The sequence below is a fragment of the Coffea arabica genome, chromosome 5c (assembly GCF_036785885.1).
Source record: "Coffea arabica cultivar ET-39 chromosome 5c, Coffea Arabica ET-39 HiFi, whole genome shotgun sequence".
In the NCBI taxonomy this organism is placed as follows: domain Eukaryota; kingdom Viridiplantae; phylum Streptophyta; class Magnoliopsida; order Gentianales; family Rubiaceae; genus Coffea; species Coffea arabica.
In genome coordinates this window covers 48,654,695-48,667,391 of record NC_092319.1, presented here as the reverse complement: position 1 = coordinate 48,667,391, position 12,697 = coordinate 48,654,695, and the positions used below count along the sequence as shown (strand labels likewise).

General features: G+C 51.2%; 1 protein-coding gene across 1 annotated transcript; it reads right to left on the bottom strand.

Moving 5' to 3' along the window:
• Positions 1-756: 756 nt before the first annotated feature.
• LOC113689659 (putative F-box protein At5g55150) lies at positions 757-1,465 on the bottom strand. Its single transcript, XM_027207401.1, has 2 exons — positions 1,131-1,465; positions 757-1,081 (listed from the first exon to the last, which is right to left on the bottom strand). Exons 1-2 carry the CDS (start codon positions 1,463-1,465, stop codon positions 757-759), a joined length of 660 nt encoding a protein of 219 aa, XP_027063202.1.
• Positions 1,466-12,697: the final 11,232 nt, after the last annotated feature.

The window sequence follows — 12,697 nt, the reverse complement described above, 5'->3', positions numbered from 1 at the left end:
GCCGCTTACCCTAGCCTTCTCTGCCTGATTTTTAACACATCCAAGTTTTTCTCTCATCGCTCTCTCTCTCTCTCTCTTTTTTCTTTTTTAAATAGATGTATACGTGTATTTCTACTGCAAGTATTTTGCACATTTATTCTTTTTATTTTTTTAAATAGTTTTATGTGCATTTCTACTACAAGTAATTTGCACATGTTGTTTCTTGAGTAAAAATTATTATGACAAGAGGCGTTTTCTTTTGCCACTTTGAATGTCTAAATATGGTATGTAACTCATACTACAACAAATGAATATTTCAAAAGATTTTGTTCCATATTGGAAAACCAATCACATAATCACTCCCCCCCCCCCCCCCCCCAAATTATATGTTCCGGTAACTATCCAGCAGGAATACACCAAAACTTCTTATTAAGAAAAAAATCAAAAGGTTGAAGATGATGCATTTGATGATGAAGATCCAATTTTCAGGAGGAGACGGTGAAGATGTTTTTGACCAATGGAATCTAAAAAGTTAGCGATTATCAGCACTCCCTCCATTAATTTATGTGGCTGCAAACTTTGCTCTTGTAATGTTAGAACAGCACCGGAGTATGGCGTCGCTAAGACATTGATTGGTGCAGCAAAACCGGTGTTAGGACAAGAGCAATTAATCATCATCATCCAAAGAAAAAGAAGAGGAACAAATGCTAATTTTTTGTATATTTAATAAGGAAGGAAGTTGCATGCGAAAGCTAGCGATGCTGAGATAAAGTGCCTTCAAAGGCCAGGGAAAATCCACACCGGATGGGGGTCCATCTTCCTGTACTCGTCCTGATACAGGACATCAATTTCTCGATTCTTCATGCTGAAAACACCCAAATGATAAGCTCCAGAAGTAGTGTTGGGCTCAACTTCAGCATCTACACAAGTGAAGTAGATAGAATCTTCTCTTAGTCTTAACCCCGGATTAATGTAATCCCCAGCACATACGGAAATACATTCATTAGTACCCAAGAACAATGAGCGACCCCCTAAGCTCGTCACTTTCATCCACTTGTTCTCATCAAAGTCCAACTTGAAAACATCAAAGCACTTTGTCAACCTATGGGCACGTTTCTCTTGGCACATCAGCTTTGAAAGTTTGGAAATACCTCAAGACTAGCAGCAATTCACCCGAAGAATCTACAAGATACTTCTTCCGACATAGCTGTGCTCTCTCTAACTCATCACCGCTGTTCAAGCCAGCAAAAAAACGAAGCGAAGGATACTCAGATTTTACGAGAGTCATCTTGGGAGAAGATGGGCAACTGAGATCCCAGGCTTCAAGGTGATCACTCTCGCACAAAGCATAAAACTTTCCATGCTTGCTCAAGTACATAATATCTTGATAAGAGGAGCGCGGTCCATTCAATGCCGTCCAAGTTTCATCCCCAACCCTGCAGAAGGCAAGTTGAGTATCTCTTCTATTATATCCATGGATAATCATAACGCTACATGGTTTATCACTGCCGCCGCCGCCCGATTCGTGAAGATTATGAGGAGAAGAATTAGACGGGAATGGGGGTGGGGAAGAAGACAAAATAACCTTATGAATGAAGGATTTGCTCAACTCTTTCGAACATACCGGTAAAATTCCACCAGAACAAGTAAAAGTTGCTTGTGTTGAGCAAGAAAAATGATACTTGCTCTCCAATGTAACGAACTGTAATCCGAGCTTTGGCTTCCTTGGGCGGTAAGGGTGCAGTTTCTGAGACACCTTACACAACTGTTGGAAGAGTCTCAATTGGTGGAAGTGGGATAAATGGGTAGGAGAAGGAATCAGCGGGGAGAAGGGGGTTGAAGAGATAGAAAGATCCATGGTGCATATTCACGAAGGCAAGCCAGCCTTTTGAAGATCCAACGCATTTAGAATCATCAGGCGAGAGATACCGGCCAAGCCACATAGTCCTCATGTTCTTCTCAACATTAAGCAGTTTCCTGTTTGCAAAGTTCAAGACATGATAACGCCCTGGATCGTCTCTAGGACGGTCCTCGACATCGTCGAAGCAGTCGGCGTGATGGGTATACATAATTCTTCTCGTATCTGTATTCATGTCAAATCCAAATGGCACCAACAGGCAAGGGAAACCCTCTAGTTCATCCGTCTCTGCCGCCTCCTCCAACTTGTCGAATGGTGACCCACACTCGGATGAAAGGGATGAGAAGGCACGAAAACTGCGCTTCAAGGAGCCAGTAGTGCTGCAGAGGGATTGGGATTGGGAGAACTTGATGGATGCAAAGGCAAAAAGGCCTTGTGGGCGATCGTTGATGTGCCGCCGCCCGCCCGTGAAAGTTTGAGATCTCTTCAAAGATGCGCTCTGAAGAGGTGTTTTTTGGCGGGTAATTAGTCCAACCGAAATCAGCTCTCTTGTTAATGTGGTGAGGTGAACTCGATTATCTCACCTCGGGTGGAATGAAGTGAGGTTGCACGGTCGAAGTGGAAGGCGGGGCTTTTCCCCTGGGATCACTCCGACGATCAAGTTAGTATGAGAACGAGAATAATAAGAGTATGAGTCAGTGAACAGTATGCTTACTTGTTGGGAGTGTGTGTGGGGTATTTATAGAAGGAGAGTAGAGGACAGGGCGGAAGGCTCATGCTAGTGGGACCCACTCTCTGGCATTACGGCTCTGTCCCCTGTCAGGAGGCCTGACCCTGACACTGTAGCCTTCTGGGTATGATGACGGAGAGTATTGTGCAGGTGCCATTAAGTGCCTCCAGTGCTTTTCAGATAAAGCACTGGTCCCGGGTGATGTCAGGTGGCTTGACATCATCAGCGTGCAGCTGAGGTGGAGGTGCCGAGGTCACCTACACGGTAGACTAGGGATCCGGCCGAACTCAGGGGATATGCCCAAGACACGGATGAGCTCTGATGAGGGACGAGGTGGGTTCATCTCGGACATGCGGGATGGCCGAGGTGAGCATCCTCAATAAGCCCCCCAAGCCTCGGGAGCTCCAGGCTAGGGAGGTACCGAGGCTTCCTTGTGCCGAAGTCGTAAAGAGTCGGGGTCCCGAAACTGCTCCGGAAGATGCGGGGACGTGACACGTGGGCGAGTCAGTTGACAGGACGTGGTCACTGGTAACCGTCGCGTCGTGAAGTAGTGGGACGTTTCGTGCAGAGGGTGTCAGTCGAAAGGACGGGGCATTAATGAGGAGAGAGGGAGGCACGGCGTTTTGAATTCGAACGTGGCCGTCTTTTCGCATTCTTGCCGCCTCTTCGGATTCCCCCCAAACCCTTATAAATAGGGGGTCCTTTTCCCCGTATGGCCCATCACTTTCTTTCTTTGCCTGCGATTTGCAAAATTTACGAGTGTTGCCGAGATCAATCCTGCCAGCCGAGATCACTGCCGAAGTCATCATCTTCGTTCGATACCGTAGTCAACAGTAAGTATCTTTCTTTCCATCTCGTCTTACACACATGGCCAAAATAGCTAAGACCCATAAAGAAACCGTGACACCGAACTACCAGACCGAGGTGAGGCCGGATCCTGGGGAAGAAGTGACGACGTGCAGCTCTGAGGGGTCGACGCCTAGTTCTACGGAAGGATCAACCGAGGTGAGAGCCAGCGAGGCAGGCTCGGAATTGGAGTCATCCGAAATGAGCGAGGGTGGTTCCGAGGTCATCTACGATACCGAGTTCGGGACCGAAATACCCCATGACGAGGGCGTACCGGAGCCAGTCGCTCCGAGGGACGCGGCCAACATCGACTTCGGCAAGATGCCGAAGTTTAGAAGTCGCATAGGAAGAGATAGGGTCGGGGTATATCATCACACCGCCCGGGCCAGATGATTCAGCCGAGAAGCCCCCCATGGGCATGGTGGCCATCTACGTCCAACAGTTGGAGGCCGGGTTGAGGATGCCGACGTCGAGGTTCTTGAGAGACGTACTTCGTTACTTCCGCATGAGGATTACTCAGCTCACTCTGAACGCCGTCCGCATCCTCGTAGGCTTCGAGATGTTGTGTCGACATCAGGAGGTGACTCCCTCTGTGGATCTCTTCCGTCGATGCTACACTCTCAAGGAGCATGGGACGGACAAGGGATGGTTTTATATCTGCAACCGGAACAATGCCATCCCGAAATTCGTGATTGGTGCTCCGAGCTCGATCAAGAATTGGAAGCGCGACTTCTTCTTTGTATCCGAAGTGGACTTCCCCAGGGATTTTTGGTGGAGGCCAATTAAAGCGAAGGCCGACCCCTCCGCAGGGGATGCCGAGGAGGAGGCCTTCCAGAAGCCGATGGGGTCAGGACTTCGGATATACAGTTTGGACTACCCCGAAGCCGTGCTGGTTGACGGGGGAATTAGCCGAGTTTTGCTCAGTCCTGACAAGGCTCCCTTCACTTCCACTAAACTTAAGAAATCTTGTAATTTTTCTTTCATGGCTTTTCTTTCATTTCGGTTGTGGCAAATAATAATGTTTGTTTCTTGTGCAGTGGTCAAATTGTCCGATATCGTCACATCGGGTTCGGCCGAGGTGGCCAAAAGGTTGAAGAGGAAGAGCTCCGATGAGACGTCGGCCCCTCCGCCGAAGAAGAAGTCACAAGGGCAGGCCGCCAAGACTTCGGCGGCCAAGAGCACTCCCGCCACGGCAGGCCAAAGCAGCTCGGCCGCCGCGGCTACTGGGTCTACCTCTCCTGTGTCAGAGGGAGTGCCTCTTGAAATTGTCAGGGCACTCCCGCCTCCTTATGGCCGAGGTAAGCAGTTGAAGCCCCCAATCAATCCGGTCTCGGGGACCTCACTATGGAACCGTTTCCATAGCCCCCCGGTGTTTTCTGGGAAGGAGAAAACGCACCCCGACGAGCACTGGTGTTCGAACTGGACACTTACGGTCAATGACAGGTGCAGCCATCCTCGGGTTGCACAAGAGCTGGTGATGCAGTCCACCTTGCCAAGAGACTTGGAGTATATGAAGAAACTGACTCCGGCCGAAGTGGTTCAAAGCCTCATGGTGACCACAGCCTCCAACTCAGCCTTTGTGGCCTAGATGACGCACCGATACTGTGCTCTGGTCGAGGAGCAGGATTCCGGCAAGTTACAAAATCAGATCTCCAAGTTGGAGAAAAAACTGGCTGTGTCCGAGTCTGAGAAGGCCGAGCTTCAAAGACAGCTTAAAGAGGCCGAGACGAAGGATGAGGAGGCCGTGGCTACAATCAACAGTCTCAGATCGGCCCTCGAGGAAGAGCAGAAGAGGGGGGACGAGATGAAGAAGTTCCACGAACAAGACCTCGAGAGTGCTGGGGCCTCGGCCGTGGACGCATTTCGGAGGTCCGAGGACTTCACCCGGGATCTCGGCCAACTACTCGCGCCGAGTTTCATGTTCGGCTTCACGTCAGTCGTGGAGGAGGCCGCAGCTCACCTCTCCTCTGAAGCCTTGGAGTCTCTGAAAGGCAATGCCAACTACAATGAGGACTCCAAGGAGTTGTGCGATCGGATGGCCGAGAGCCTCCAAGTTGGAAGGAACTTGTCCGAAGTCCGGGACGAGTTCAACAAGTGGCTGTCCGAGCTCGACGAGGTGTTCGAGGAGGGCGATGGAGTAGGAGCTGGGGGAGACGTCGGCGAACAACAGGGAGGAGGAGATCTTCACCCCGGCGGGGAAGAGACCGGAGAGAATGCTGTCCAGGAGGGAGCCGAGACGGAGGAGAGAGCCTAGACAGGGGTCGGCTTGTAGTCATTTAGGTAGGGTTCCGAGGTGGGAGATGCTTAGTAGTACTCCCTACCTCAGTCTTGTATTCTTTTTTGTGTTGTCCTTTCATTAAATGAAATGTTTATTTCTTCTTATCTCGGCACTTTAATTTCTTGCTTTGACTTCGTCCCTTGCTTGTCCCCCTTATTTTTGAATAGCGTAATATCGATGTTGAAAAATAACATAACATCCGAAGTCATTACTTGATTAAAAATTCAAGCATAATACATTTTGAGGTTCTCGGCATGCCAAGACCTCGGCACTAGTGAGCCATCTCGGTAGCTCAGTTTATAATATCTCTTAAGGTCAGATTCCACAACTCGGTAAGAGCCTTCCCATTTGGGGCATAATTTTCCTTGCGGTTCAGCTCGGCTGATTGAGTTTTTTCTGAGAACCAAGTCTCCAGGCTGGAATCTACGGTGTCTGACGCGGGCATTGTAATAGTGTGCCAGTGTGTTCTTGTAGGAAGCTATCCGGGTTGAGGCGAGATCCCTTCGTTCTTCGACGAGGTCGAGATCCAGCTGTCTCTCTTCGTAGTTCACCTCGGCGGCATAGACTGCCAGCCGAGAGTTGGGGGTAAGGATCTCGGCCGGAATGACGGCCTCGGCGCCGTAGGTCAAGGAGAAGGGGTCCTCTTGTGTCGCTGACCTCGGCTTGGTTCGATACGATCACAGGACATTGGGGAATTCCTCCACCAAGATGATCCAACTCGATGTAGTCGGGTCTTGAGACCATGCAGGAAAGTTCGGTTGAAGTTTTCTGCTTGACCGTTGGCCTGGGGGTGGCCCACCGAAGTGAAATGTTGTTTGATGCCAAGGTTTGTGCACCAAGTTTTAAAGGGGTTCTTGGCAAATTGCCTTCCATTATCCGAGATGATGACCTGAGATATGCCGAAGCGGCAGACGATGCATTTCCAAAAGAATTTTTGAATTGCCAGCCCGGTGATGGTGCTCAGAGGCTCGGCCTCAACCCACTTGGTGAAGTAATCCACAGCGGTTACCAGGAAAGTATAACCCCCGACGGCTCTGGGAAAAGGACCTATGATGTCTGTCCCCCATTGCTCAAACGGCCAGGGTGAGGTGATGGGCACCATGAAGTTTGAGGACTGGTGGTGCTCGGGGGCGTGGACTTGGCAGGAAGGGCAACCGAGAACGAGGTCCTGGGCGTCTTGTCGAATGGAGGGCCAGAAATATCCAAGAAACAAAGCCTTCTTGGCTAGCATTCTGTGGCCGACGTGAGCTCCACACAAGCCTTCGTGGATCTCGTGGAGGACGTGGCGTCCTGTCTCGGGAGTGACACACCTCAGCCATGGGCCGAGATAGGAGCCTTTGTACAGCTCTCCATCGCGGAGAGCGTACCGAGCCGCCATGCGTTGTATTTTTCTCGCCTCGGCTCGGTTTTCGGGGAGGGCTCCCGGACCTAAGAAAAGGATGAACGGGGTCATCCAAGTATCTTCAGAGTGCACGGGGCAGGCCACCTCTTCCACGTATCCCGATTCACTCAGGACTTCCACTAAGTCTGTTTTGTTGAGGTCAGAGAATGATGTGGAAGCCAGCCGGGATAAGGCGTCGGCTCTCTTATTCTGGAATCGGAGTATTCTTTGGATTTCGAAAGACTCGAAGTACGCGGTGAGTTGGTGAACTTTGGAGAGGTACCGTTGCATGGTCTCATCCTTGGTCTCGTATTCACCAAGAACTTGGCGTACAACGAGTTGGGAGTCACTGCGGACGTGGATTTGCTGGGCGCCGAGCCTGCGGGCCAGTTGGAGTCCAGCAATTAAAATCTCGTACTCGGTTTCATTATTGGTGGCTGGGAAGCCAAAGCGGAGGGCGTACGAGCACACTTCTCCCTGGGGGCCCTCCAGGAGCAATCCAGCTCCGCTGCCCTCTCCATTAGAGGATCCATCTACATACAATATCCACAGAAATGGGGTGGACACCTCGGCAAAGGCGGAGGTGGATTCTGGACCTTCCGTGAAGGTGAGTTCGGCAAGAAAGTCGGCTAAAGCTTGTGCTTTTATAGCGGTGCGGGGCTCATATGACAAGTCATACTCTCCCAATTTAACAGCCCACTTAGTGAGGCGACCGGAAGCCTCGGGTCGCACCAATATTTGTCGAATGGGTTGGTCGGTCCTGACGGAGATGGGATGGGCAAGGAAGTAGGGTTTCAATCGCCGAGCTGCGTGGACTAGTCCCAGCACTAGTTTTTTCACCTGAGTGTATCGAGTCTCCGGCCCGCGGAGAGCTCGGCTGACGTAGTAGACTGGCACTTGAGTGCCCTCATCCCGGATAAGAACAGCGCTGACAGTCTCGTCGGCTGCGAAGAGGTAGAGGTAGAGTTTCTCCTCGGGTCGAGGTGAAGCGAGAGTTGGTAGGGGATGGGGGTACTGTTTTAACTTGTTAAAGGCAGCCTGACACTCCTCAGTCCAGGTAAACTGATCAGCCTTTTTTAGCACCTTAAAGAAGGGCAGAGCTTTCTCAGCAGATTGGGAGAAGAAGCGGTTCAGCGCGGCCAGACGTCCAGTCAGCCGTTGGAGTTCTCGGATGTTCCGAGGTGGGGACATGTCCTGAATGGCTTTGACCTTGTCGGGGTTGGCCTCGATTCCCCGGTGGGAAACCAGATACCCCAAGAATTTTTTCGAAGTGACGCCGAAGACGCATTTCTTGGGATTCAGCTTCATCCTCGAGTCTCGCAGGACACCGAAGACTTCCCTCACGTCTGACAGAAAGAATGAAGTGGTGAGACTTTTGACGAGGATGTCGTCCACATAGGCCTCCACATTGCGGCCGATCTGATTCTTGAAGAGTCGGTTGATCAGCCTTTGGTAGGTCGCCCCGGCGTTCTTTATACCGAACGGCATGGTAGTATAACAATAAACACCTTGGTCGGTGTAGAACGCCGTCTTCTCTTGATCCTCTTCACTCATTCCTATCTGATGATACCCTTTGAAGGCATCCAGGAAGCAGAGGATCACGTGTCCCATTGCCGAGTCGACGAGGACGTCTATCCTCGGCAGGGGGTATCAATCTTTGGGGCAGGCCTTGTTGAGATCGGTGAAATTCACACACATTCTCCATCCTCCGATGTCCTTTTTGACCATGACTGGATTGGACAGTCAGGTGGGGTATTGGATCTCGTGAATCATCTTGGCGGGCAAGAGTTTGTCGACCTCATCGGATATGGCCTTGCTACGTTCGGGGCCGAAGTGCCTTCTTTTCTGCCTCACAGGACGGGCCTGTGGATTGACGTTGAACTGGTGGATCATGAGCTCAGGTGGCACCCCGACCACTTCATCAGCGGACCACGCGAAGATATCTCGGTGGTTCTTGATCAGGTGGATCATCTCTTCCTTTAGGGGCGAGGGAAGTCCGGCCCCCACTTGGTCAGGTCTTGACTCATCCAAGACCACCTGCTCCACCTCATCCCCGAGCTCAAGCCTGCTAGGTTCACCTACCTTCTGAGGTTCGATACTGTCTATGGAGAGGACCGCTGGTCTCTTTTCTTCAGCTCTCGATGCGGTCCGGGGGGTGACCGCGGCCTAGATGGTGGCGAGGTAGCATTCCCGGGCGGCGCTTACGTCGCTGCTCACCTCGGCCACCCCCTTTGGCGTTGGAAACTTGAAACTCAGATGGTAGGTAGAGTACACAGTTTTCAAGGCATTGAGCGTGGGTCGGCCTATTAGCATGTTGTAAGGAGAGTCTGTTTTGACCACCGCAAAACTGACAGGCACGGTTCGGCAGCGGGGATGGCGCCCGATAGTCACCATCAAGGTCACCATACCCTCCGGGTGGACGACGTGTCCCCCGAAGCCGACGAGGGGAGTTCTGACCTGAGTGAGTTGCTCCCTGGTCAGTTTCAAACTCTCGAAAGTTCGGTAGTACAAGACGTCTACCGAGCTTCCGGGGTCAACATAGACCTTTTTGACTATTTAATTATTGGTAAGGACTTCAATCACGAGGGTCTCGTGATTGCTGGAGGCGGCAGGGACAGGGTCATGGGGACCATAGGTAATCATCTCGGATAACCTGGAGCTCGATTCGGCCACCTCCATACCGGCTTGGCGGTAAGTCCGTTTTCGGGAGTTCTGGCTATCTCCTCCCGTCGGGCCACCGGCGATGGTGTTGATCACCCCGGCGATGTTTGGGCCGTAGCCTGGTGATCTGTCGCGTGGAGGCCTCTGATCCCCCTTAGGTTCCTCGGGACCTTGGCATTGAAGCTTAGTGTCCCGCCTGTCTTCTCGGCGAGGACCTCGGCTCTCTCGGTAGGAGGCGCTTCGGTTGAATCCCCCATCTTTGCGGACGAATTGTTTCAGGTATCCTTGTCGGATCAGGTTTTCAATATCTCGCTTCAAGTCGTTACAATCTTCGGTCTCGTGCCCCACATCTCGGTGGTAGGCACAGTAGAGGTTGAAATTCCTCTTATCACTTCTTCCTGGGATCTCAGGAGGAGTTCGACCGAGGTGATTCTGCCTCATCACAGCCAAAACATGGGATCGGCTGGAATTGAGGGGTGTCAGCTCGGCGTCCGAGGTGGACGACCTCCCCTTCACGATCCGATCAAAGACGCTTCGGCGGTCTCGGAACTGGCTGGATGAGCTGCCGGGGCCTTGTTCAGCTCGGCCGGTGTCCTTTCTCCTCCGGGATTCTTGCCCGGTACGGGCTGCTTGGGCCTCCCGCTTCATGCGATTCACGTCCTCACATTGGATTCCTTGGTCAACTCGTTCCCAAAGTTCCCGGAGTGTGCGGGGGTAGTCTCGATGTATTTCGGTGTTGAAGATTCCCGCAATCAACCCGTTGGTGAAAGTGGCTATGGTAACTTGCTCATTTTGATCAGGTATCTGTACGTTCTCCTCATTGAACCTCTGCGCATATGAGCGCAGTGACTCGCCGGGAGTTTGTTGCAAATTCAGGAGGTAAGCTGAAGTCTTTGTAATGGGTCGGGACGACACAAAGCGGTGGATGAACCGGTCTATCAGCTCATCCAGGGAGGAAATACTCCGTGGTTCTAAACTCCAGAACCACTTCCGGGCAGTCCCATGTAGGAAGATGGGAAAAACCCGACAGGTCACTGCGTCGGGGTCGCAGTAGAGTCGGAATGCGGAGATGAAGGCGCGGAGGTGATCCTCGGGGTCACCTCGGCCGTCATAGGTGTGCAAGTTTGGAAGCTTAAAGTTCGGGGGCACCATTTCCCCATTGATGTCATCAGTGAAGGGCGTAGCCCTCATGCAGTCAGACGCTAGGCTCCCGGGACGCCGAGGTGGGTTCTCGGCCCGTTTCCCTAGCAGTCCCCGGAAAAATGCCCGGGAGATGGAGGCAATTTTGGAGGTTGCCTTAGAAGAGGCGCGCCTAGAGGTACTCCGAAAAAGACGCCCCTCATCAGAGTCCTCACCTGAGGGCACTTCAGGAGACTTCGTCGGCCTCCTCTTGGAAGATTCGGCCTTTTCTTTCCCCTGCCTTTTGAGGTACCTTCCTAGCTCCTAAAAAATGTTGTGGTTGTCTGATACGAACTCGGCCATCTTGGCAATGGCGCCCTCGTTGTTGGGCTGGGTCCTTTGGGACCCTTGCTCTTCAGAGATGCGATCTTGCTGGGCTCCCGAGGTCTGCCCAGCCACAATTGAGGGGACTCTTCCACTTCTGGAGCGCGTGGATCTCATTTTAGCAAGTCTCTTTCCCACAGACGGCGCCAATTGAAGAGGTGATTTTTGGCGGGTAATTAGTCCAACCGAAATCAGCTCTCTTGTTAATGTGGTGAGGTGAACTCGATTATCTCACCTCGGGTGGAATGAAGTGAGGTTGCACGGTCGAAGTGGAAGGCGGGGCTTTTCCCCTGGGATCACTCCGACGATCAAGTTATAGTATGAGAACGAGAATAATAAGAGTATGAGTCAGTGAACAGTATGCTTACTTGTTGGGAGTGTGTGTGGGGTATTTATAGAAGAAGAGTAGAGGACAGGGCGAAAGGCTCATGCTAGTGGGACCCACTCTCTGGCATTACGGCTCTGTCCCCTGTCAGGAGGCCTGACCCTGACACTGTAGCCTTCTGGGTATGATGACGGAGAGTATTGTGCAGGTGCCATTAAGTGCCTCCAGTGCTTTTCAGATAAAGCACTGGTCCCGGGTGATGTCAGGTGGCTTGACATCATCAGCGTGCAGCTGAGATGGAGGTGCCGAGGTCACATACACGGTAGACTAGGGATCCGGCCGAGCTCAGGGGACATGCCCAAGACACGGATGAGCTCTGATGAGGGACGAGGTGGGTTCACCTCGGACATGCGGGGTGGCCGAGGTGAGCATCCTCACGCTCCATAGCTGATCTCCACCCATCGGCCTAACTTGACTAGACAGCAACAATCTTTCTGATACTATGAAACTCATGATCCTGTTCTCCTCCTCCCTGTATATGCTCCCGTTCTTCTGTTGCTTACGTTAGTGAGGGAAGTCCGTCCAGCAAAGGAGGCTGCGCAGGCGGTTGCGTGATGAAGAAGACTTTGAGATGTTGGCTGGGATTAGAAGAAGAGGTTCACTGGACATCTTTAGGTATTTAATTTCAAGGGAAAAAAGGCGTCCCCCGAGGTTTGTTGCATATTACGAAACGAACCTTACAATATGACCAAATCACACTCATCCCCTTTCAGTGACTAATGCAGTTAATTACAGCCTTTGATACTTGCAACCCACAATTTTCTCCACTTGCGTGGTACGTATTTATATATTTTTCTTCATCTTGATTGAAAACAATTATCATGGTTTCATGGTATGTTTTTTTTTTTTAAATGTAGGAGTAGGCACTATCCGAAACCAGGGAAAATACCATTTTCATCCCTATTATTTGGGGATGAGCCAATTGCGTCCTTATTATGTTATTTCAAACACATTTTGCCTCTTACATTTCAATTTTTGGCCAATTAAGGACAATTGTCAATTACTCTCTTAAGTTGGACTGAATTTAATATTTAATGAAACGTGTGAGAATCAAGCATGGGAGGCAAAAGATAGAA

Bases quoted from the DNA above. Each gene is read 5' to 3' on its own strand.
- LOC113689659 (XM_027207401.1), bottom strand. From the start codon at position 1,465: ATGATTATCCATGGATATAATAGAAGAGATACTCAACTTGCCTTCTGC. The intron at 1,082-1,130 runs GTATTTCCAAAC...ACGTGCCCATAG, and splicing joins GAATTGCTGCTAGTCTTGAG to GTTGACAAAGTGCTTTGATG.